The sequence below is a fragment of the Geotrypetes seraphini genome, chromosome 3 (assembly GCF_902459505.1).
Source record: "Geotrypetes seraphini chromosome 3, aGeoSer1.1, whole genome shotgun sequence".
Lineage (NCBI taxonomy): Eukaryota > Metazoa > Chordata > Amphibia > Gymnophiona > Dermophiidae > Geotrypetes > Geotrypetes seraphini.
In genome coordinates, this window is record NC_047086.1 from 179,634,680 (window position 1) to 179,660,568 (window position 25,889).

General features: G+C 43.7%; 1 protein-coding gene across 10 annotated transcripts in view; it reads left to right on the forward strand.

The window, feature by feature from the left end:
- SCAF8 (SR-related CTD associated factor 8) overlaps positions 1-25,889 on the forward strand; it is a 784,204-nt gene that overhangs the window by 360,319 nt on the left and 397,996 nt on the right. For all 10 annotated transcript variants that reach the window (XR_004538795.1, XR_004538796.1, XM_033937892.1 and 7 more), the window contains one exon: positions 9,378-9,571. Coding sequence is in view for 8 of the 10 variants with exons in the window: in XM_033937892.1 (XP_033793783.1) it covers positions 9,378-9,571 (194 nt within the window). In the remaining 2 variants the exon portion in view is untranslated. The remainder of the gene's footprint in view (positions 1-9,377; positions 9,572-25,889) is intronic.

Below are 25,889 nucleotides of genomic sequence, written 5' to 3' on the forward strand. Positions count from 1 at the left end.
GGCGGTCGGTGGAGGGGGGGGGGGTTGCGTCGAGGGCAGGAGGGCCTGGGATCCCTCCTGCCCGTAATGTAGTGCGGGGTGGGGGTAGGGGGTCGCCGTGGCCAGGAGGGTTTGGGCTCCCTCCTGGCCCGATATTGTCGGGAAGTCGGCGGTCCTTCGGGGTGGGGGTGCGAGTGGTCCTGCCGGGGGGGGGGATGTATCGGACGTCGGGGAGTCGGCCGGGCAAGAGGGCTTGGGCTCCCTCTTGCTCCGATCGTGGATGCGGGTGCGGGTGGGAGCGCGTGCGAGCGGTCGTTCGGGGTGGGGGTGCGAGCGGTCCTGCTGGGGGGGTGAATCGGGCGTCGGGCGGGGTGGGAACTATGTTTAAAAACTTTTCTATACCGCGCTCAGGCATATAACGCGCGAGGGGTATGCGCGGTACGTAAAATCACGTATAACGCGCGCGTTATATCCGCGAAAATACGGTAATTCTACACTTAGGCCTGCTGGAGCAACAGTATTCAGTTCACATATGAACCTTTGTTGTAATCTCAACAGTACTTGGTTAATGTCACATCTGTGCCTTCTAGTGAACAGCTTTCTAATAGCAGTAAATGTTTGATTGTTTATGCTGTGTCCAGCTGAAATCCAATGTTGCATTAGAGGTGCAGATGTGACATTTCTCAGGACACAGCTTTTGTGTTATATAATTCTGGTTTTTAACATGCATTTAGTTTTACCAATGTATATTAAATTACATGGACAAATAAATGACCTGTGTTGTTTTGCAATCAGTATTAGTATTACACTCCTCCCTCCATATTCGCGGTGGTTGAGGTTGGGACATAACTGCGAATATGGAAAAACCGCAAATAGCTTTTTATATGTGCAGTTTTTTGTAACATTGAAATTGTGAATAGCAAACAATGGTGGGAGACCTGACCTGTTCCTGAAGGAGAGGCAATATCGGTGATGAAAGCAGCGATTTTCTCTGTGCATGCTGGGAAGCAGCATTTTTCTCTGTGCACGCTGAAAAGCTGGGAAGCAGCGATTTTGTGAGTGAAAGCATGGAAACAGCGCTTTTATGAGTGAAAGCTGATAAGCTCCAAACTTTTTTATTGGTACAATACTTTACTCATGATGTAAATTTTTTTTGGGGGGAGGAGTCAGCATATGAAAAATCGCCAATAAGCGAAACCGCGAATATGGAGGGAGAAATGTAGTTTGATAGTAATGTCTTGGTTAGGATGTTTAAAAATAGATAATTTCAAAGAACGTTTACATACTGAACATGAACCACATGGTTCATGACCTGCTACAGTTCTCATAGTGAAATTATCTATGCTTGACAGAGTTAATGGAACTAATTTCTCCTTAATTTTTGTTCCTTGAATACTCAAAATATAAATATGGCACATGACAGGGATGGTGTTAGGAGGATGCAACTAGTGCAATTGTTCTTGGTCCATCTTGGGGGTCAGCACTCAAGAAAAAGATCTGGACAATACACTGAAACCTTCCGCCCAATGTGCGGCAGCAGACAAGAAAGGAAACAAGATGCTAGGAATTATTTGAAAAGGGATGGTAAACGAGACTTAAAATTTTATAATGCCTCTATATCACTTTCTTTTGTGGCCCTATCTCCCCCTTCTGATGCAGAGACATAGGATTCTGTACTGAAGCTGTTGTCCTCTAGTCACAAACATTGCAGAAGTGTGACACTCATATGTTTCAACTCCTTCCCTTCACCAGTGGAGAATAGTTCCCTCTTCAGTTTTTCGTTCTGCACAGAATTCTGCAGAGGCTGGAGTTGTGAAGAATTTTATTTCACTATTTGGAAAGGATCAATGATTATCCCAGGACAAGCAGAAAGCCCATTCTCACATATGGATGACGTCATCCACGGAGCCCGGATGCGGACAGCCTCGCAAGCAGACTTGCTTGTAGAAACTTAGAAGTTTTGAGTCAGCTGCACTGCGCATGCGCGAGTGCCTTTCCACCCAGCGCAGGGTGAGTCTCCTCAGTTCTCAGTTTTCTGCGGAGCCGAAAAGTCCATTTTTGACACTCTGTGCTAAACTTTGTTACTTCGCGCCTTCTTTCACCACGGTTTGTGTTCTTTTCATCGCGAATCACTGTGTTACTTTATTTTATTTCAGTTAAAAAAAGAGAGACTTTATTTTCTTCGTTCGAGTCTGGCGGGGCAGGCCGCTCGGCTGTAGCCTGCGGGCTTTGACTTTGCTGTGGCTATTTTCCCTCCTATGTCCCGGCCAGCAACGGGCTTCAAGAAATGTAGCCAGTGCCAGCGTGCGATTTCCCTCACAGACCCACACTGTTGGTGCCTCAATTTCCTCAGGTCTGACCATAATCCTAAGTTGTGCGATAGCTGTGCTACTCTTCAACCTCGAGCCCTTATTTTAGTCGTCATATTTTAGTGGAGAAACTTTTCAGGATGGTCTATTCAGTCACACCCTTGACCTCGAGTGCTGCCTTGGTCCCATCTTCCGCCAAGGGTCCTCCTGCTTCCACGACTCTGACCTCAAGCCTCATCAGACCTTCCTCGTTTGGGACATCTGTGACCTCGTGTAAACCTGCTGTCTCTTCCCCTGAGCTTCCCTCAGGTCAGATACCTAAGCAGAAGGTTCCGGCAGTGGTCCTCAAGCTTTCGAAGACTTCTAAGTCAAAGCACATCTCCACTGCCACCTTGGAGCCTATAGCCTCAGCAAGTGGTCCGGTTTCAGACGTGGATCCATCTTTGCCGGCTTCTCTCCAGACCCTGTTAGAGTAGCAGTTTGTTCAGTTACTGAGCAAATTTGGGCCGACGTTGTCTTCTCTAATCCAGCCTGGGCAATCGGCAGTCTCCCGCTAGGTCGAGTCTCTGCCTATGCCTCGAGCTGAACCTTTACACTCTATACAAGGAGCAGAATCTTTGCAGGTGTCTGGTCTGGCATCTACGCACTCTATGCAAGGAGTAGATTCTTTGCAAGTGCCTCGACAGGAATCCTCACACTCCATACAGGGAGCAGAGTGTTTGGGAGTGCTTCGAGATTCCTCCATCAAACCTCCTGAGTTTTTATCTACTGCTTCTAGCCCTATCCATTCACCGGTAGCATTGCCTACTTCCATCTCTAGGGCGAAGTCTCCTCAATCCTCGAGATCTGCTTCCACACACCACTCTCGTCGTCGATCGAGGCCTTCATCAAGGCATCTATCCAGGCATAGGTCTTCTTCCAAAGAGCAACCTTCTTCGCCTATGCCTCATTCCAGACCTTCCAGCTCTTCCAGACCACCAACTCTTCGATCGAGGTCTCTGCTTCCAGACCTCGAGGACTCAGCTGCTTCCATTGCCTCATCCAAGTCTCCATATTCTTTTGATGGTCATTTCTCTAGAGAGTCTTCGCCTCCGACCCAGGCCGTCTCGAGGTCATCAAGTCCCTCTTGGGGCAAGGCCTTGGCAGATCAGCTGTCTTTCTCTGCTTTTCTTCGCCAGATGTCTCATGTCCTAGAACTTCAATTAGATGCTGGTTCTAAGTACTCTAAGGAGTATCTCGAGGTCAAGCATCTCCCTCAACCTCCTGCAGAGTCACTTAAGCTTCCTCTTCACAAGCTTTTGTCTCAGACTTTCTCATGCTACCTGGAGACCCCTTATACCATTCTTGCTGTTCCAGGCAAATTGGACTCCAGGTATAAAATTCTGCATTGTAAAGGATTTGAGAATTCGTAGTTGTCTCACCAATCCCTTCTTGTGGAGTCCTCCTTAAAAGGTTCCCATCCTTCCAGAGTCTATGCTACTGTTCCTCCTGGAAAGGAGGGGAAAACTATGGACAAGTTTGGGCGTCGTCTTTATCAAAATGCTATGAAGTCCTCCAAAGTCCTTAATTATAATTTTAACTTCGTTACTTATCTCAAGTTCCTCATTGATCTCCTTCTCAATTACCTGGATACACAGAAGTACTTCGAATTCCAAAAAGTTATTGCTACTCTGTCACAACTCAGATTGCATCTTCTTCAGTCTTCTTATGATGCTTTTGAATTGTCAGCCAGGGCTACTGCTTTCTCTGTAGCAATGCACCTCTTGGCCTGGCTTCGCACCATTGACATGGACCCTAATCTTCAGGACCGCCTGGCTAACATCCCTTATGTAGGCAATGACCTCTTTGATGAATCCATAGAGGCAGACACTAAGAAATTGTCTGAACATGAAAAATCTTTTGCTTCCATTGTCAGACCAAAGCCTAAGCCAGCTCCTGTGAAACCTTCACGCCTTCCTCCAATTTTCCAGAGGTGTTATGCTCCGAGGGCTGCTCCTTATAATTGAGTGCCTCCCAAGAAACAACAGTAACAGAAGCAACACAAACCTCAGCCTTCTGCTGCACCTAAGGCTGTGCAGCCTTTTTGACTGTTTAAAACAGAGCATAACCTCCATCATTCTGTCTCTGTCCTCTCTTCCCCCCATAGGAGATCGTCTCCATCATTTTTATCACTGATGGGAGACCATTACATCTGACCTCTGGGTGCTGTCAATCATCAGGGAAGGATACTCTCTTTATTTCACTCAGGTTCCACCAGAGCTTCCTCCAAGAGAGTATCCTTCCAGTCCATCCCAGACTGCCCTTCTTCAGGAAGCTCAAGCTCTGCTTTGTCTCCGTGCCATTAAACCAGTTCCTTTGGAACAGCAGAACAGGGGTTTTTACTCTCGTTACTTCCTAGTTCCGAAGAAGATGGGCGATCTGCGCCCCATTCTGGATCTCAACAAATTTCTAGGCAAAGAAAAATTTTGCATGTTAACCCTGGTGTCCCTATACCCCCTTCTAGATCAGAACAATTGGTTATGTTCTCTAGATCTCAAGGAGGCGTATACCCACATTCCCATTCATCTGGCCTCCCGTCAATATCTCAGATTTCTGGTGGGGAATCTGCATTACCAATACAGAGTGCTACTCTTTGGTCTGGCTTCATCTCCCAGAGTGTTCACCAAGTGCCTGGTGGTGGTAGCAGCAGCTCTAAGGAACCATGGTTTTCAGGTGTTCCCCTATCTAGACGACTGGCTCATCAAGGATTCCACATCTCAGGGAGTTATTGTAGTGACCCAACGGACTACGTGGTTCCTACAAAGCTTGGGATTCAAAATCAACTTTCCTAAATCCCAACTTCAGCCCTCTCAGAATCTACAGTTCATCGAAGCTGTTCTGGACACTATCCAACTAAGAGCATTCCTTCCGCAACAACTTCAGGAGGCTCTTCTTCAACTAGTCATGCAGTGTCTTCCCGCTCTTCAATCTCAGCGAGACACATGATGGTACTCCACAGTTCACGTGACTCATTTTGCCAGACTTCAGAATTCCTCAGTGGACCCTGACATCTCAGTCGACACAGGCTTGCGACCCACTCTCTCGACTCATTACAATCACTCCTTCGTTGAGACAGTCTCTCCGCTGGTGGATGCTCTCTTCCAATCTCTCCAGAGGCTTGCTGTTGCAAACGCCCCCTCATCAGAAGGTCCTCACAACAGATTCCTTGACCTACGCTTGGGGGGGGGGCTCATCTCGATGGACTCTGTACTCAAAGCTGCTGGACCAGTACGGATCATCAGTGTCACATCAATCTATTGGAACTCAGAGCGATCTTCAATGCTCTCAAAGCTTTTCAACATCTTCATGACCAGGTAGTCCTCATTTGGACGGTCAACCAGGTCGCCATGTACTATGTCAACAGACGGGGGGGGACAGGATCTCCCTCCCTTTATCAAGAAGCTCTGAAGGTTTGGGACTGGGCAATCCTCCACAATACCTTCCTCAAACCTGTCTACATCCAAGGGGTGAAAAACTGTTTGGCATACAAATTGAGTCACCTTCTGCAACCTCACGAATGGACACTCAATAACTCGCCTCTTCAGCACATTTTTTTGGAGTGGGGAACACCTCAGATAGATCGCTTTGCAGCTCCCTAGAACCACAAACTGCCTCAGTTCTGCTCCAGAATACATTCTCCTCATCGCCTCGAGGCAGATGCTTTTCTACTGGAATGGACATATCTTTCTGTACGCATTCCCTCCATTCCCTTTCATTCTCAAGACTCTTGTCAAGTTGAAGAACGATCATGCCACCATGATTCTGATAGCTCCTCGGTGGTCGAGACAACCTTGGTACTCCCTTCTACTTCAACTCAGCAGCAGGGAACCATACCTTCTACCAGTTTTTCCGTCTCTGTTTACACAAGTCAAAGATATCTACTTCATCCCAACCTGCAGTCTCTACACCTGACAGCTTGGTACCTCTTAACATAACTCCTCTTCAGTTTTCTCAACATGTAAGAGACATTTTAGAGGCTTCTAGAAAGCCTGCCACTAGACAATGCTACTACCAAAAATGGACTAGATTTTCTACGTGGTGCATCTCTCATGATAAGGAGCCTCAAGATTCCTCCGTATCTTTTGTTCTAAATTATCTTTTGTACTTATCCACCTCTGGCCTCAAGTCTACATAGATCCGAGTCCATCTCAGTGCAATTGCTGCTTTCCATCAGCCTAATGAAGGGGAAACCAATGTTTACGGCTCATCTGAACTATCTTACTTGGAAAGTGGTGTTTCTCATTGCTCTCATCTGCTTGAAGAGTCAGTGAGCTGCAAGTGTTAGTTGCTGATCCACCTTTCACAGTTTTCCATCATGACAAGGTGGTCCTCCGTACTCATCCTAAATTCTTACCTAAATTGGTTTCAGAATTTCTTCTCAATCAATCTATTGTACTTCCAGTGTTTTTTCCAATGCCTCATTCTCATCCTGGAGAATCATCTCTTCATACTCTGGACTGTAAACATGCTTTGGCCTTCTACTTGGAATGAACAAACCACACAGAACTGTCCTCAACTTTTTGTCTCCTTTGATCCAAACAAGTTGGGACATCCCAGGAAGTACTTCTTCACCGAAAGAGTGGTGGATCATTGGAACAGACTCCCACCCCAGGTGATAAAGGCCAGTAGCGTAACAGATTTTAAGAAAAAATGGGATACTCACGTGGGATCTTTAAGGGAGTAAATTCAGGGGGGGGATACTTGGAATGGGCAGACTTGGTGGGCTATAGCCCTTTTCTGCCGCTTTTTCTATGTTTCTATGTTTCTATTCAATTTCTAAGCATATCATCTCCAACTGGATGGCTGCTTGTATCTCTTTCTGCTATGCCCTGGCTGATTACAACTACTGAGTCGAGTCACAGCCCACAAAGTCAGAGCAATGGAAGTTTCAGTGGCTTTCCTCAGATCCACACCTATTGAGGAAATTTGCAAAGCTGCTACTTGGTCCTCGGTTTATACTTTCACTTCTCACTATTGTCTGGATGTTTTCTCCAGACAGACGGGATGACCATTTTGGCCAGAGAGTATTACAAAATTTATTCTCCTAAGTTGTCAACACTCCCACCATCCCATATGTGAGAATAGGCTGCCTGCTTGTCCTGGGATAAAGCACAGTTACTTACCGTAACAGGTGTTATCCAGGGACAGCAGGCAGCTATTCTCACAACCCACCCATCTCCCCTGGTTGTCTTCTCTGCTAGCTATCTGAACTGAGGATACTTGCCCTGCGCTGGGCGGGAAGGCACTCTCGCATGCGCGGTGCGGCTAAATTGAAACTTCTACGTTTCTACAAGCAAGTCTGCTTGTGAGATTATTCGCATCTGGGCTCCGTGGATGACGTCGCCCATATGTGAGAATAGCTGCCTGCTATCCCTGGATAACAACTGTTACGGTAAGTAACTGTGCTTTGACATCTATCAGACCATCTTTTTGTGCTGACTAGTCAATCAGATGAGGTAGGCCAGCTTCCAAGGCTTTGATTGCTAGATGGATTCACATGGCAATTTGTTCTTCCTATATTGCCTGTGCCAAACAACCACCTATCTCTCTCAAAGTACATTTGACCAGAACAGTATCCACCTCCTGGGTGGAGTCCTGAGCTGTAGAACAGCTACATGGTGGTCTCTCCATACATTTACAAGGTTCTACAAAGTGGATGTGATAGCTTGAGAGGACACTGAGAGGTCCTCGATGCTGTGTGCAAGCTCACTTGTCCCTCCCTAGACGTCTAGCACTGCTATGGTACGTCAGCTTCAGTACAGAATCCTATGTCTTTGCAACTGAATGGAAGATTAGGTTCTTACCTCGGTAATTTTCTTGCTGTTATGAGACATAAGACATAAGATTCTGTGCAGATTTACAATTTTCCCGATTGCTGCCATCATATTTCTATGCTTCTATATTTATCAATGAAATGTTGGAATCTCCTAAGACCGCAGCTTCGATTCGGCCAGCAGGAGAAACCTGCACTCTAGGTTTGATAAGCAGATCAGGGATTATAACTTACCAGTAAGTAGTAGAGATTTGGGACTTGGAGTGAAAGGTCCGGGCAGGAGATCTCCATCTCTACTACCAAGCGATGCCCATGCAACTTGCTCCTGTTCATTTTGATGATTGCACACTTGTCTGCCGCACCTCCTCCTTGTGCAAGTGCCCAGACCTGCAATTGGGAGGGGGTTTTGAGTGATGTTAATCATGTTAAAAATTTGCTAAAAATGCAGCCCTAAAGAAAAGTCTTAAAAATCTTTATTAAAATAAGTTAAAATTGTGCCTGACACAATATATTGTTATACTCCACTGTAATCTGTAATTTACTTGAATCTTTGCTATGTAATTCTCTAAAAAAAATTCACATATCTTCTAATTTGTAACTCTCTACCGTATCATGTAACTTACATGAATCTTTGTAATTCTCTCGGAAATGTCCAGATCTCTTCTAATTTGTAATCCACTTAGAACCGCAAGGCACAGGCGGAATAGAAATCACTAATGTAATGTAATGTAACCATGTTTCTCCTTGCATGGGCTTAACTTTTACCTTGTGGTGTCAGTGGAAAAACATCAGCAGAAGGCATTTCCAAGCATGGGTTACTCCTTTCTTGAATGTTTTTGTAGAGAAATAAGTTAGCAGAGTTTAAAAAAGGTTTGGATAATCCTAAAAGAGAAGTCCATAGGCCATTATTGAGATGGCTTGGGGAAATCCACTGCTTATTCCTAGGATAAGCAGCATAAAATCTGTTTTACTACTTGTGATCTAGCTAGTTACTTGGGACCTGGGGTTGGCCACTGTTGGAAACAGGACACTTAGCTTGATGAAACTTTGGTCTGTCCCAGTATGTCAATTCTTATGTTCTTGTGTTATCTTAACAACAAGATTACCCAGTTCTTTTCCAGGCTGAGATCATGATAGGCTAACATCAGATGCCTTTCTCCTCAATTTGGTGAAAGCCTTCTGTATGCATATCCTCCAATACCTCTCATAGAGAAGACTTTGCTTATACTTGAGAATTTTTATTCTGTTGTTTCTAACGGAATCGATTTTCTTCATAGATCCCCTAGGAAAAGAAGATCTAGATCCCGTTCTGGGTCTAGAAAACGTAAGCACAGGAAGCGCTCTCGATCCCGATCCAGGGAGAGAAAGAGAAAGTCATCTCGATCCTACTCCAGTGAGAGGAGAGCTAGGGAGAGAGAGAAGGAAAGACAGAAAAAAGGACTTCCTCCAATAAGATCCAAAACACTCAGTGGTGAGTAAATTTTTAATTGTGTATTAAAATGGATTTTTAAGTGAACATGCTGCCAGTTTGCCTGTTTAGCATATTATCTGGTAGCATTTTCAGAATATTAGTTTCTTCTGAAAAGGAGCCTAATGAGCTTAAAGGCAGCATTTCAGTGTACCTAAAATGGGTAATTTGAAAACTGGACTGCTTACACAGGTGTCCTTTTTGCTTAATGAAATTTCTTTTACTTTAAATTGTGTAGAGCATTCAATGAGAAGCAGGATATGAGGGAGTGCTGTAAATTTCTCAGCCCAACCAGATGCCTAAATTCTGAGCGTTATTTTGCCGTTGTAGCAGAAGAGAGTGTTATTTATTTTGCAAAGTGCCAATTTCCTGAATTGTAATGCTATATTTTGAGATTGTTTCAGATCATTGATTGAACTAAGTCAATAAAAAGTGTGGAATTTTCAAGTGTGGAACTCCAAGCCATCATGAAGTTCCTATTCCTACAGAAGAAAACTCCAAAGGAAATCTATGAATGTATGATACAAACATTGAGTGACAAATGCCCTCATGTTCCACAGTGAAAAAGTGATATGCAAACTTTTAGTGTGGAGATTTTAAGACCAAAGATGCCGTATGGGCTGGGATGCCTCAAACGGTGTAAACTCCTGAAATTGTTGACCATGTTCTGACCTGATTTTGACAGATTGGTGAATATCGGCTAAAACAATTGCTGAGACACTTCAGATATCCAGGGAACATGGGTGTATAGTTCACGAGCAGCTGATTATGCAGAAGCTGTCAGCCAAGTGGGTGCCCAAATGTTTCAATGCTGACAAGAAATGACGTTGAATAGACACTTCCAAGTTGATTTTGCAGCATTTTCAGTGAGCTGGTGCCAAGGCCAAGGAAATTCAAAACCCAAAAGTCATCAGGAAAATGGTTATGGCCACCAAGTTTTGGGATCAAGAAGGTGTATTAGTAAAGACTGACTGTCTTCCAAAGGGCCAAACAGTTAATGCAGAATACTACTGTAATTTGCTGGGCCAAATAAAGGAGGCAATGAAAGATAAAAGGAAAGGGAAGCTGTGGAAAGACGTTCTTTTTTTGCAAGACAATGTACCTGCTCACAAGGCTGGCAAAACTGTGAATGTTTCGATACAGTTAGGGTTTCATTGCATAGACCATCCACCCTACTCACCAGAATTTGCACCATCTGACTATTTTCTGTTTCCAAATCTTAAGAGATTGAAAGGGTGACAATTTTTGAGTGATATGGATATGATTGAAGCAGTGGAGTAGTATTTCAGTGACTAGACATCAGAATATTTTGGGGGAAGAGTTACAGAAACTTCAGACACAATGTGCTAAGTATGTTGAACTTAGGGGTGAATATGTGGAATAACTTGTAAATTTCAAGTCATTCCCTTCTTGGTTGGGTTGAGAACTTTTCTGTACCACCTTAGAAACTTATCTTCACATATGAGTGATGTCATATGACGAAGCCCAATATAGTTATAAGAAAACTTGAGTATGTTAAAACCGCATATGCATGTCTTCATGCCAGCTGCTGTCACACATGATCTCATCTTTTACCATTTTATTTAGAAGAAAGAGCATAGAAGGTCATGTTTTCTGCATTTTCCTCATAGCTTGCATATCAGTTGTATGTTTTTGCCTCATTTTTACATTTTTTTCCTATGTAAGTTCTGTTGCTGCCATGCAGTTTATCTTGTTCCTGTTAATTGCCTTAGTTTTCTAAGTTTCCTTTATTTTTGAGTATCATCTCAACCAAAGCAGAGCTAGGCCTCAAGCACTCAGTCAGGTTTAATTTTTCAACTTCAAGGTGATAGATTTCACTGTAGCTATTTTTCTGGTTATTTCTCAGAAAAAAAAAAAAAGATTCCAATGGTTTTAAAAGTTACTCCCAAGTGTGGCAGAACCATATCTATCACAGATAGCCACTCTTGGGGTCTAACTGTGATCCCTCTCATATTCTGTGTTTACAGATATCAAATATAGGAATTTGTGGCCAAGAAAATCAGTGCAAATGAATTTTGGATGCTGGTAAGACTGGTCTTTCTGATGTGAAAGTCAATATATTGGGTTCCATGGCTCCAGGAACAGTATTGGATACTAGGAATTCTTCTACATTTATTTATTTGAAGTTATTAACCCGCCTTTATGAAGAGACTCACCCAAGATGATGTACAACATTGAGAACATTATAATTGATTGTTGTTTGATCCCCATCAAAGAAAGAGGAAGGATTTGTTCTCATCCTTTTCGATTCAGAGGGACAAAGATGCTGGATGTAGGCAGAAATTTGGTCACATTAATGTTGATCTTCTTTAGAGAGTGCAGCACTGAGATAACGGAAGTCCTTGAAGCATCTCCTCTGTGAGCATTGCTCATCCTCTGTGGTATTGAAGTGAGATGTTAGCCTCCATTGAGCTGAGACCTTTGTTGTAATCCATCCCAAGTGACTCTGGAGGATATGGCTATTCTATCTGTGATGCCCCTGCCTTTGTTGTTGGCAACCTTAAAAAACAATTCATGAAAAAAAAAAATCAAGGATTGTTTAGAGTGCTGCTTTTCTCAATGGAAACAGTGTTGAGGCTCGAGGCAGTCTAGCTGATTCTCAAGACGCTGCCTATTGGAGACATATTGATGCCGAGTGCTTGAAGGAGCTTGGAGTCAATACTGATATCATTGATTTTGATCTCCATCCCTCCAGGAGAAATATCTTCCCTTGTGATCTGAAGATCCCCGTTGTCTCAAGAAAGCCAGAGACTCAGTTGTCTCCTGCAGAGTGCTTCTGTGAGTTGCTCAAAGCACTCCTGGGTTTCTGAAGAGTAGTCAGGAACCACCATGGAGAAGGAATCTACTGGTCTCCTATAAGTTCCCTTCTTAACCACACTTGGGATGGACATCTCCCCCAGAGGAGCTTTTATTCACCGAGGTCATTTTGGAGATAGTTAAGGCTGTCCCATTTTCCTTGGAGAGAGAGGAGAAACCTAGTGCTGAAATATCAGATATTTTCAAATTACTTGATCCCTCTCCCAAAAGAGGCTACATCAGCAGATTCTTGAAGGATATACAGATGAGAATATGGGAATCCATAATCTATGTGCAACCTATTAATATAAGTCTCTGGAAGTTGAGAAGCTGCAGCTTCCTCACCACTCCATGGTTGTTAGATCTGCTCTCTAATGAGCCAAAAGTTTTAAGACTCACGCTTCAGGGAATGAGGGATTGGTGCCTGAAGACTCACCTGACTGAGAGCTTCAGATCTTAAACCAGAATTTCAGGAAATGTTTACTGATATGCTGTGGGAAGAATTTTGTTATAGATAAGGTGCAGGAGGCTACCACTCTAGTGAAACAACACTTGGACATTCTTTAAACTTCCTCTAAGCTCACTTCTGACTGCCTTCTCTTCTAGGAGGTTTTACAGCAGAGAGCAATGGAGATCCTATAACTCTCAAAGGCATGGATATCCTCTACCCTTCAGCTCTTTCCACGTAAGATAGGGAAATTGCTTCTGAACCAGGTAGCCAGAGACACAAAAGTCTAACCCAGCTCCACAATCAAAACCTGGAACTTGATTTAGGCTATCTCCAGCAGAGCATAATATTAATCTCTGTAACTGCCCTAGATGGTTTCCTGGTAGGAGAGAGGCTGAAATTTTTTTATTTTTTAATTTTTTTTGCAGAGAGGTTCCCCCTCATAACCTCAGAGTGGTAGGTTCTGAAAATAGTTTGTGAAAGTTACCATTTGGCAATTAAAAGCTATTCCTCCAAATTGTCTGCTGAGAACACCAAAAGTATACCTTCAGCATCATGAATTGCTCACAAAATAAGTCTTCCCTCTTTCAAACCAGTGTGATACAGTCTGTTCTATCATGGCAGGGATTGTATTCCAAATACTTCCTGGTCACAAAAAAAGACAGGGGGTTTTCATCCCATCATAGACCTGAAGGCCCTGAATAAGCTTTTATCCATTCAAAAGTTCAGGATGGTTTCTCTAGGTACTTTCATACTAATTTTTCAAAAAAATGGATTAGTTAAGCTTCTTGCTGGACTTAAAAGATGTGTAAACTTACATAAAAATATATCCATCTCACAGAGTATCTTAGATATAGAAAATTAAATGAATGAATAAATATGTTTGTAATAGAGAAACACTACTACAAGTACTGCTTACTACCATTTAGCCTCAAGTCAGCACCAAGAGTATTAACAAAATGTCTAGCCATCATCACAGCATCTCTCTGTAGACACGTATTTCCCTTAATGGAATGATTGGCTGGTCAAGATTGCAATTAGAGGAAGGAGATGAATCAATAAGTTTGTTCATTTGAGTGCTGAATCTGCTAGGGTTAGTCATAAATAATCCCAAATCACACCTCAGCTTGTATCTAAGATTGGAATTTATCAGAGTCCTTCTAGACTCTGGTGTCTGCATTTCTCCTAGATTAGTGGTTAATGACTCTCCATACCTGTAGTAGAAAAGATATGTAGGAGTCAGCAAATTTCAGCAGTCAGATGTTCAGTATGCTAGGCTACATGACCACTACAATTCTGACTCTCCTATGCATGCCTCACTTTGATGTAAGCTCAGTGGATCCTGTTTACCCAGTGAACTCGATCCATAGGTTGTTTTATGGATGCCACTTCAGTCACACCTCCTTTTGGGACTCTGTTCAATTCAATTTGGTGAAAGGAAACCCTTTCCAGATTCCTTAAATACAAAAAGTGCTCTCTCTGGATGTACCCACTCAGTCTGGTGTGACTGGTCTGTTTAGAAAAAGTTTAATCTAATTAAACTTTTAGATCTAAGAACAATTTAGAATGCTCTGAAGGCTTTTAAAAATAAGCAGGAAGAGATGAATTTGTAACTTCTGTGTCTGGGAGTGAGTTGGGATGTGAAAGTGGCGCTTTATTTTAGGTCTAAGATTCAAACAGTTAGGACTAATTGTTCCCTCATGATTTTTTTTTTCTGTAATCTAGTGATACATCCATTATTCCAGTGGATGGAATATGGTGGAGATTTAATGAAATTCATCTGTTACATCCACTCAGGAGTCCATCCATATGGTGATCAATCCATTCATATGAACTGGACTTGCAGAAGTATGAATACTTACAGCTTTGAGCACCTCCCACATGGAGGCAGAGCCTACTGTCTCCTTTCAGTTTTTCTTCTGGAAGTGAACTGTGCAGAGCTTTTCTGTCCTGCTCTGCTTAGTTTTGGTTTTCTTTTTGGCCTAAGTTCGGTTTTGTTTCTGAGGCTTTGGTGCCCTGAGACTCCATTCTTGGGGATCCTCTGCCTGAGAAAGGACACAAGTTCTGTTGAGTTGGACTGCAGCTCTGCAGGACAAGTCTTCGGGAGGACCAGGGGAGCCAGCCTGCTGTCTGTCTTCAGGGTTCGGGGTCCATTACCTTGGGAGCTAGCTTGCCTTCTGAGTTTTCCCCACTTGTGGGGTGGAGGTGTTGGGCGGAGTTGGTCTGACTGGCAACCTGAAGGTTTCTTGGTTTGGAGTTGGATTTGGAAGCATCTCGGGCAGAAACTCCTTTCTCTCCAGCTGCACTGAAATAGCTGACAGGCAGGCACCACCACAGAACTGTGAGTATAACCCCATTATTTCCTATGAAAATCTTAAATTTTAGGGTTTCTGAGGTTAGAGTTTAGATCTTCCATCTCCAAACCCCATTTTGCATTTCAATCAGTCTCTTTTTCAAAAGCTTCTAGCTGCCTCATTTTGATTTTAATTGACTGGGATGGACTCCTGAGGGTGAGGATACTGTTATTTGTAAAAATTGTGCCGGTTGTTCGGCAGAGGAGTGTCCAGGTATTGCGTGCTGCGGATCCTCTATCTCACGACAATGCGAAACGGAGGTGTATGGAGTCCAAGGAACCCACGAGAGCCCAGCCTGAGGTTGTGCAGGCTTTATTTGCTTCTCCTGGACAAGGCTTCTCCCCAGAGTTTGTAAATCTGATATGGAGAGCCTTTCTGATGAGACCAGGTCAGTTAGCACAGCCTGTAGGCATCCTCTAATTTGGTGTCTGCTTCTCAGTTCAGCAGGCAGGACCTGAATGCCAATGACCATTCGGAGCCAGAATGGCCAGATGGGAGCTCAGACTCCATGCTATTTTTGTCTCAGGACTCGGATTCAATCCTGGATGACTTTGGCTCAGTGTTTGGGTTTGGCAGATCTGCCGCCTCTTCAAGTCAGCCTCTGTCTTATCATTTTATTGTCAGTGCTATTAAAGAACTGAAACTGGAGACTCCAACCTTCACTTCCCAATGCACAGTTATGATTAGCTCTAACATTCACTTCCTTTTTTCCTGTACATCTGGATATTACTGCACTGGTTACAGAAAAGTGGGAGACCTCAGAGGGGTCCCTGAGGGTTGCCAAGGCCATGTCCAGTCCTTATCCCATGGCACTGGAGTTCCAGCAGCTATTCGACCAACCAAAGGTAGGTTCGGTGGGGCTCAATTCACCAGACATACAGCTCTCCCAAGTGAGGGTAGTAGTATGCTGAAAGATGCTCAGGACTGCAAGTTGGACTTAATTTTGAAAAAGCAGTTTGAAGCTCTTGCTCTGGAGTTCAAGGCTGCTGCTGCTTTATTTGCTGCTTGGACCTGCCACACCAGACTGTGACAGCAGCCCTTTACAAAGGAGGATACATACCCCAGCTTGTGTTAAAAGGGTTGGATTATGTGGCAGAAGCATTATATGACCTTAGGTTCATGAGCAAGGTGTTGGCTTATGCTTTCTTGGCTCGCAGAATGCTGTAGATCAGGCAATGGGCAGGTGACTCAGCCTCCAAGGCAACCTTGAGCAGGCTGCCCATTAAGGGATAGATGCGTTTTGATAAAGACCTTGATGACCTTATGACTAGTGTGGCAGATAACCGCCCTAAGTCTCTGCTGGAAAGTAGACCACACTAACCTCCAGGTGGGAGTAGGAGCAATTTTCATCCCTCCCGTCATTCTTGGCAGTATATCCAGGGGGCCTCTGTCCAGAGGTCCTTCCAGGGTTATAGACAGTGATTCAGCAGCTCTAGATGCCAGCAGTCCCTAGAGGTTCGTGGCAACCCTCCCTCCAAAATCCTTAGTGATGCCAGTTTGGCGGCCTTGGCTCTGCATATTGGGGATGGCTGTCAGCGTTCATGGGGAGTAGGAGAAAATTTTCTCAGACCAATGGGTGTTGGATATCATCAAAGTGGGTCACAAGATTGAGATTTATTGTCCTCCTCTTGATCTGTTCGTAGACTCTCTGAACAGATGGCCAGAAAAGAAGGCCAAAGTCAGGGCCACGGTTCAAAGACTCTGGACATTCAGGCTATAGAACCTCTCCACGACATCAACTCAGAATCAGGCTGATACTCCAAATATTTCATCGTACCTAAGAAAGGCACAGAGGACTGAAGGCCCTTCTTGGATCTCAAGGCAGTGAATGTCTTTTAGAGGGTCCTCCATTTCCTCATGGATAAGGCCCGGTCCTTCATCGCAGCTATAGCTTCTGGTGAATTTCTGGCCTCCCTAAACCTCACAGAAGTGTATCTACATATTCCCATCGTTCCGGGCTACAGAAAATATTTGAGGTTTCACATACTTCAACAGCATTTCCAGTTTGCAGCCCTTCCATTCGGATTGACGACAGCCCCCTGTACTTCCACGAAGGTTATGGTGGTAGTTGTGGCTCATCTCCAGAAAATGGGGATCCAGATACATACCTACCTGGATGATCAGAGCCCCCTCCAGATGGTACTACGAGATGGCATTTGGGCTGGATTGTCAACTTCAAGAAGAGCCATCTGGAACTGACCCAGACTCTGAAGTATCTGGGAGTTTTTTTCGACACGGCCTGGGGCCAGGTTTTTCTTCCAGAACCATGCAACTAGAAGTTATAATGACAGATCCTGTTGAGCTCCATGTCAGCGTCCCTGGAAGTGGTCCCCTGGCTCATGGCACACATGCGACCTCTCCAAGACTCTCTTCTATATCAGTGGTCTCTGCAGAGGCATTTGCTTCAGATGCAGCTCCCTTGGAGAGGGACAGCAAGGAACAGCTTCAGGAAATCTCCTTGTCGAAGAACATATATTTCCTTATAATGGAGTGGGTGATTCCCATGACCGATGCCAATCTTTTCAGCTGGAAAGCTCATTGCAGGTACCTCTCGATTCAGGACCAGTATACTCACCATCAGAAGGGGTGGTCCATAAATTGTCTGGAGCTCCAAGCCATCCCACTAGCCTTGAAGGCACTGGAAAAGATCGTCAAGGGAAAAGCAGTGGTGTATGTGAACAGACTGGAAGGCACCAGAAGCGCTCCTTTACCCCCATAGGCTCAGATGCTCTTCCTTTGAGTAGAAGCCTATCTTCAGGCTTTTTCTGAGGCCCATGCGGCTAGAGTGGAAAACATTCAAGCTAACTTCCTAAGTCTTCAGTTGCTGGACCTGGGGGAATGGTCACTCACCTAAAGGGCGTTTAATCTCATTGTACGCCACTGGGGCATGTGAGTGATTGATTTGATGGCTTTTGCTAAAAACTCGAAGAAAGGTACCAAGAAGCTCAGGATTGGATGCATTGATCTCGCTGCACGACTATTTTCTTTATGTCGTCCCATGTTGGACCGGGTCATTCACAGGATCACAATTCCAGGTCTCGTGATCCTCGTGGCCCCAGACTGGCCTTGCCGACCTTGATATACAGACCCTGGTACATCTGCAGCAGGACAGGAGCCTCAAGCTATCTCTTCATCATAGGCTTCTGAGTTGGGGGCCAGTCCCCATGGAGAATCAACAGCGCTTTTGTCTTATGGCATGGTTGTTGAGAGCAAGGCTTTAACCAGCAATGGATATTCAGACAGATGTGGTTATAGCTCTCTCTTCCAGGCTAAAAAGCCGTCTACTATGGCAGCCTATACTAAAGCTTGGAAGGCTTTTCAACAATGGTGTGAAAAAGACAAGGTGGAGCTGCTACAGGCTTCTGTTCTGATCATCCTGGCTTTCCTTCAGGCCAGACTGAAAAAAGGCCTTGCTGTAGCCTCCATGAAAATGCACGTAGTCAGGCTTTCCTTTTTTCCTGGCACAGTCATAAGGTTTCATTGATGGCTCATCCAGAAGTGACACGATTCCTGAGAGGTGCGCTTCAACTCAGGCCCCTGCTGTGACATCCTTTCTCTTCATTGAATCTTAACACGGTCCTAAAAAGCCTTGCCAAGGCCCCATGTGAGCTGCTTGGCAACACTAACCTTTTGGATCTCATGGTCAAAACTGTGTTTCTGGTGGCTATTGTTTCAGTGTGGCGTATCTTGGAGCTCCAGGCTATCTTCTGTAGGGATCACTTCCTTAGAATTATGGAAGCATGTGCCACTCTCCGTCCTGTTTCCTCCTCCTTCCGAAAGCTGTGTCTTTTCATGTCAACCAGGAGGTTTGTCTGATTTCTTTTCAGTCTACAGGCTCTCAGACAAACAGAATAGGATTTTGAGAAAGTTTGATATGTGGAGAGCTTTGCTCCATTACTTGGAAAGGATCACTGACTTTCTCCTTTCAGTTAGTTAGTTATTATTAGCAAGTCCTGTCGTGACAGGCCGGCATCCAAGGCCTCTGTAGCTAGATGAATCCACATGGCCATAGCTTCAGCATACATTGCCTGTGGTAAACATCCGCTGGTCTCTCTGAAGGCACATTTCACTAGGGTTGTCCCTTCTTTATGGGCGCAGTTTCATGCTTTTCCTCCTGCAGAGATTTGTAGAGCAGCTACTTGGTCTACTGTGCATACTTTTTCCAGATTTTCTAGAGTGGACATGGTGGCTCGAGAGGACGCTGCAATTGGGTCCTCAGTCTTATGGGCAGGCTCTCATGTCCCTCTCAACCATTGCTTTGGGACGTCACCATACGTACGGACTCCTGAGTGGATGTATTAGAATGAAAGATTAGGTGCTTACCTGGATTATCTTCTTTCTGTTATTCCTCTCAGGAGTCCATACAGCCCTCCCTTTGTATTTTCTGTTTTGCCTGCTTATCTGCCTCGGGATGTTTCTAAATTCTAGGCCTGGAGCTCTTCTCCTGTGAAAAAAAATCTGGTATTTGTAAATGTATACTTCATCCTCTAGCTCCTTTATTGTTAGTGCTAGTTGTACTCAGCAGGTTGATTCTCTAAGGTGGTTTTATACAAATTCATGTTCTAATTCTTGTTTCTAAGTTACAGCAGAACAGAATTGTGTAATATATGCAGGGTCATTCCTCATTCCCCTCCTTCTTTGTGTTGTGTTCCAGTGGAGCTCGATTTCTTTTGGTCATAACTGAAATGTGGCACTGGGCACAGTCTCCACTTGGGAGGTGCTCAAATCTGTAAGTATTCACATTTCTGCATGTCCAGTCCATGGGAGCGGATTGATCACCATATGTATGTATCCTGAGAAGATTAACAGAAAGAAGATTATCCAGGTAAGAGCCTAATCTTTCATTTGCTGCATGGATGTTTGTCCTCCATATTTAATTAAGCTAGTATATGTTATTCTTGGATATGCTTACTCAGTGGTTGGATTATCACTTGTTATCTGGTTTATTTTCTCTGTTTGGAGGAGGTATTGGTTTGTCAGCTACACCTAAAGATGCTAAGCTAAGTCTAACGGTAGTTAACCTTTTCCTATTGTAATAAATTTTACGTTACGCTGGTTCCAATTGTAATTATTTTAGCAAAGTTTTGTATTATTCACCGTTATCATATTGTAAACATAATGTAAATAAGTCATAAGTCTGTAAATTCAAATATTTTGTGTTCCTGTCGTGTACTGTATGTCCCATGCCATGGGACATACGATGGCAATGACATTTTTTGGAATGTCCCATCATCCGGGACACACGATAAGAAAAGGTTAATGATTTCAGTCTTGTTGCATCCAGTCCATTATAAATCAGAATAATGGAAGGTTACATTACAGAACAATTAGATACCTATTGCTAAAAATTTGGCATTTTACATCCTTCACAATTAGGTTTTAGAAAAAATTACAGTACAGAGACATTAGTGTCAGTCTTGGTACTTATGGTAAAGAATTATTCTCTGAAGACAAGCAGGCATATTACCCTCACTTGTGGGTGACATCATTCATGGAATCCAGTATGGACACTGTCTATACTGTGCTGCATGATGGTGCCTTCCCACCTGACGTTGGCTTGTCGGACAATCGGTTCTCAGTTTTCTGCGAAGCTAAGAAGCTAGGTATTTAGTTTCTCTTCAGCTTGTTAAACTTAGATGTATTTTTGTGCCTTCCTGTTGTTATTATAATTTTCATATTTCTAATTTTTTGTTCATTCCCTCAAATTTGGTTAAATCGTCTTTATTTTTTATTATTTTGCCTTTGGGCCAGTTTGAGACCTTTTTTGTCCCAGAGAGTGTCGATGGTTTTGGCATACTTTTCACTTGAGCACCATGGGTAATCAAGCCTTTTGATTTCATGTTGATCATTTTTCCTTGCATATCAAAGAGGGTGTTGACTGGCTTCAAGAACTGTACTCATTGTAATCGAACCATTTCAGGCTCTGATCCCCATAATTGGTATGTTCAGTGTCCAGGTCTTGATCATTGGGACATTCGTTGTGATCTCTAAGTGCATATTCAAAAGAAGACACTTAAAGCCCAACAACTTCAATGTGAAAGACTTAGCATTGACATTGAGCATAGCAGGAGATTGAGAACCTGACGCACAGTCTGCATTGACACGAACATCGGTATCGACACTGAGTGCACTGACGCCGCAAAGAGAGCATTAAGCATTGGGCTCTCTCCAAAGGAAGGCCATGGTCATCTTCCTCCATGCCTCTCATTTTAGGAAGCAGCAAGCAAGACAATTAAGAAGCATAAACATTCTTCCCCCTTCTAGTCATGGCATGGTGTCATCTCAGGTGTCCACCTCCATGACACATAGTAAGCATCAACACACTGCAGTGTTCTCCCCAGAAATTTTTTCTAGCCGGGTGACATGAAAAAGTAGCCGGGTGGGGTGGGATGGGGAAAATTAACCCCCACTTTTACTAAGGTGCGCTAGCATTTTTAGCGCATGCAAACCCCCGCGCTAAGCGAGAAAACTAAAGCCAGCTGAATGCTGGCGTTAGCATCTAGTGCACGTGGTAATTCTGCTTGCGCTAAGAGCATGCTAAAACCACTATCGCAACTTAGTAAAAGGAGCCCTAAATGTGTACTATTTTTTATTAGTTTATTATTATTTTCCAATGCTCAATATGATTTCCTTTTTTAAGGTTTGACACTTGTGCCAGAATATTTTTACTAAATTTAAGAAGTATCCAATTCTAGAATGGAATAATTAGATATTTGCCCTCTTTCAAATGGTATAGAGGTTTAAAAAAGGGAAAGACGTTAATGAAGTCATTAAATTCAATCTAGCCATTTATTTCTGCATGAATTTAAACAACTAACAAAAAAAGATAAATATAGTTCCTCCAGTCATATAAGAAATGGCTCTACAGCAGGGGTGCCCACACTTTTTTGGCTTGCGAGCTACTTTTAAAATGACCAAGTCAAAATAATCTACCAACAATAAAATTTTTAAAAAACACAAAGCACACTGTACGCAGAGAAAATGTCAGTAAGGAAGGAGGGAGGGGGCACAAACTTGGGATACAGAAGGAAGGGAGGGAAGGGGCATGAACTTGGGACATAGCATGGAAGGATAGAAGGAAAAAGATGGAGGAGGAGGGAATAGAAAGGGAAAATTGTTGAGCATGGGTGTGAGGGAAAGAAATGGTGTACATGGGAAAAGGAAGAAAGAGGAGAATGTTGGGCATAGGAAGAGAATTGTTGGACATGTTGGTGGGAGAGGAGTAAGGTAGAGAAAGATGAGAGGGAGAAATGTTGGATGTGGTGTTGGAGAGGGAACAATGGGACAAATGCAAGAGGGAAGAATGTTGGACCTAGTGGTGGAGGGAATGGAGGAAGAGATGTCGCATGGTTCTGGAGAGGGGTAATAGAAGGAGAAATGTTGGGCATGGGGCTGGTGGACAGGGGTAAAAGATGCTGCACATAGTCCGGGGTGGATGAGAGAGGGAGAAATGTTGGATGTGGCAGTAGAAGGAGTTGGAGCGATATATCCTGGATCCCTCTAACTTTCTTTCCTCACTCCCTTTACAGCAAGGGAAGGAATGAGAGAGAGATGGTGGACATAGCACATGGGGGTGGAGGAGAGAGGAAGAAATGCTGTGCAAGGTGGGGAGGGGTAAAAGAGTATGCTTTGTGTAATTTAATTTTGTGGTTACCATTATGTATTATTAATAAGATTATATTGTGTGTATGTGAAAAATGAATGGAAGAAATGGCATTTACAATTAGTACTATTATTAGTATGGTGGCTGGGTCTGGGGTGGAGCCTGGGCAGTGCTTTTGGGCCCCCCAAACCAAAAAGCATTCCACTGACTGGACCCTAGTGTGGGAGGAGAGATGGTAGACCTGCTGGGAGGAAGGGGGACGAATGATCGCATCCCAGAAATTTTGGCATAATTTTGCATTTTCAATTTTAAAAATCCTTATCTCCAAGATGCAAACCGAGCTATTTTCTACACATAGCTATTTAAGTTTTTGCATACAGGCCCCTTATATTAGCTTTTTCATTCCTTTATATTCATATGACACAAGTTCACCATTTTTTAAGTTTTCTCTCCCTCTTTTTTTTTTTTTTTTTTTTTTTTTTTGTGCACTCAGCATCTTGAACATCCCTGTTTACTGAGTAGACATACAAATTTTGGTTAGAAATGATTCACAATTACTATGCTAACAAGAGCTAAACAAACTTTAAATAACTTTACAGTAACTTCAAATCCTGGGGGGAAAAAAATACCACAGTACTACTGTACCTGCACATTTTTTCCAGTAACAAATTACTAAATATAAAATAATATCAAAACATATCCACAAATTGGTCCTTTGAAACCTAATAATCAATCATGGAGTAATTGTCACTCACATCCCAATAAGTACAAGGCCAGACCAGTCCACCTGACTTCTACTACAGGCAACCCCCCTCGCACAATGACCTCACCTACTCAAGCTCCCGGAGATTCCTTGTTCGCTACGACTAGGTGTGGGACAGTGTGGTAGAGAGTGCGAGGTCTGATTTGTTCAGTGTCCTGTCCTGCACCATAGGCATCCTGCGCTGCGGTGAAGTTTCCAAGCGAGAAAAGGGGAGGCTTCCCTTGCGCCGTGACTTTTTTTGCGTCATTAGGCATAGGTCAGCAAGGATGAAAACTTACAACTTGCTTCGGGCCTTCCTCGTTGCCGGGTCCTGCCTTCACGGAAACAGAAAGTAGGCAGGACCCGGCAGCGAGAAAGGCCCAAAGCAAGTTGTAAGTTTCCATCTGTCGTTAACCAGTTTCCTGCCTGTCTCCTGCCTTAGCCCGTAGCGAACTCATGCTTCGGGGCTCTAAGGTGTGCATGCCGGCTTCCCTTCTCTTCTTCCCCCCGCCCCGGGACGTAACTTCCGGTTTCGGAGGGAAGCCGGCACGCATACCTTAGAGCCCCGAAGCATGAGTTCGCATCTCCAAACCGGTGAGAGATGGTATTTTGGGGGAATTTTTTTATGTTGAGCGGCGGCAACAGCAGGATTCCTGATAGATGACAGCTGGGCGGTAATCTAAATTAGCTGGGCGGACCGCCCGGTTAAAAAGCCCTGGGGAGAACACTGCACTGTACATCACTCTCCATCTCTACAGATCATTTATTCTCCTAGGTGTGCCTTGACATTGAGGTCATTCATGCTTAGACAACATACATCACATGCTTTTATACCAGTGTGTCTTTTGGTACAGACACTGACTCTCCAGGAGGAGATCCCTGGTATGTTCAAACGAGTTTTGGGGGCTACTGCAGTCTATGTAGGCTTTAAAGGTGACCATGCCTGCCTCAGCTCAGCCCAAGGATATATTAAAATGTTAATTGAGAACGAGGTCCGCAGAAAAAATAAGGTACTTGGATGGCTGCAGAAAAAATAGTTAATGTCTTATTAAAGAAATGACAATTTTGTATGAGGTAAAAACTCTTTATAGTTTATAAATCTTTCCTTTAACTGTTAACTAAAATTCAGTGCAAAGAAATGCAGAGTAATGCATTTGGGGATTAATAATCGGAAGGAACCGTATATGCTGGGAGGTGAGAAGCTGATATGCACGGACGGGAAGAGGGACCTTGGGGTGTTAGTGTCTGAAGATCTAAAGGTGAAAAAACAGTGTGACAAGGCGGTGGCTGCTGCCAGAAGAATGCTGGGCTGTATAAAGAGAGGCGTAGCCAGTAGATGGAAGAAGGTGTTGATGCCCCTGTACAGGTCATTGGTGAGGCCCCACTTGGAGTATTGTGTTCAGTTTTGGAGACTGTATCTGGCGAAGGACGCAAGAAGACTTGAAGCGGTCCAGAGGAGGGCGATGAAAACAATAGCAGGCTTATGCCAGGAGACTTATGAGGAGAGACTGGAAGCCCTGAATATGTATACCCTAGAGTAGGGGTAGGCAATTCCGGTCCTTGAGAGCCGGAGCCAGGTCAGGTTTTCAGGATATCCACAGTGAATATGTATGAGATGGATTTGCATGCTCTGTCTCCTTGAGATGCAAATCTATCTCATGCATATTTATTATGGATATCCTGAAACCTGACCTGGCTCCTGCTCTCGAGGACTGGAATTGCCTACCCTGCCCTAGAGTAAAGGAGGGACAGGGGAGATATGATTCAGACGTTCAAATATTTGAAGAGTATTAACGTAGAGCAAAATCTTTTCCAGAGAAAGGAAAATGGTAAAACTAGAGGACATAATTTGAGGTTGAGGGGTGGTAGATTCAAGAGCAATGTTAGAAAATTCTACTTTACGGAGAGGGTGGTGGATGCCTGGAATGCGCTACCGAGAGAGGTGTTGCAGAGGAAAACGGTTCTTCCGCTGATACAAAATATATTGCTAATATAATGTTGGATTGCTATCAGTTCAACATAGATCACTAGTCCATAATATTAGTAGTTTAAACAGACAATCTATTAACTTTGCACCGCCATGTTTAGTCGGTGAAAAAACTTGGAAAAGTTACTAATAATTAAAAAGTTTTAAGCATGAGGTGTTCAGGATTCTGGTTGTCATTAGTTTTATCAAGGCTTGATTATTATAATCTTATTTTAGCTGTTTGTAACAAATCCTTGATTAGCCTTTTACAATTGCTTCTTTGTGGTAGTTAGATCAACTTTTGGCTTATAAATTTGAATCACTGCAACCTTTTTATAATAAAGTTCATTGGATTCCTGTGGCTGCTTGAGTGCCACAGGAAGTTTAAGTT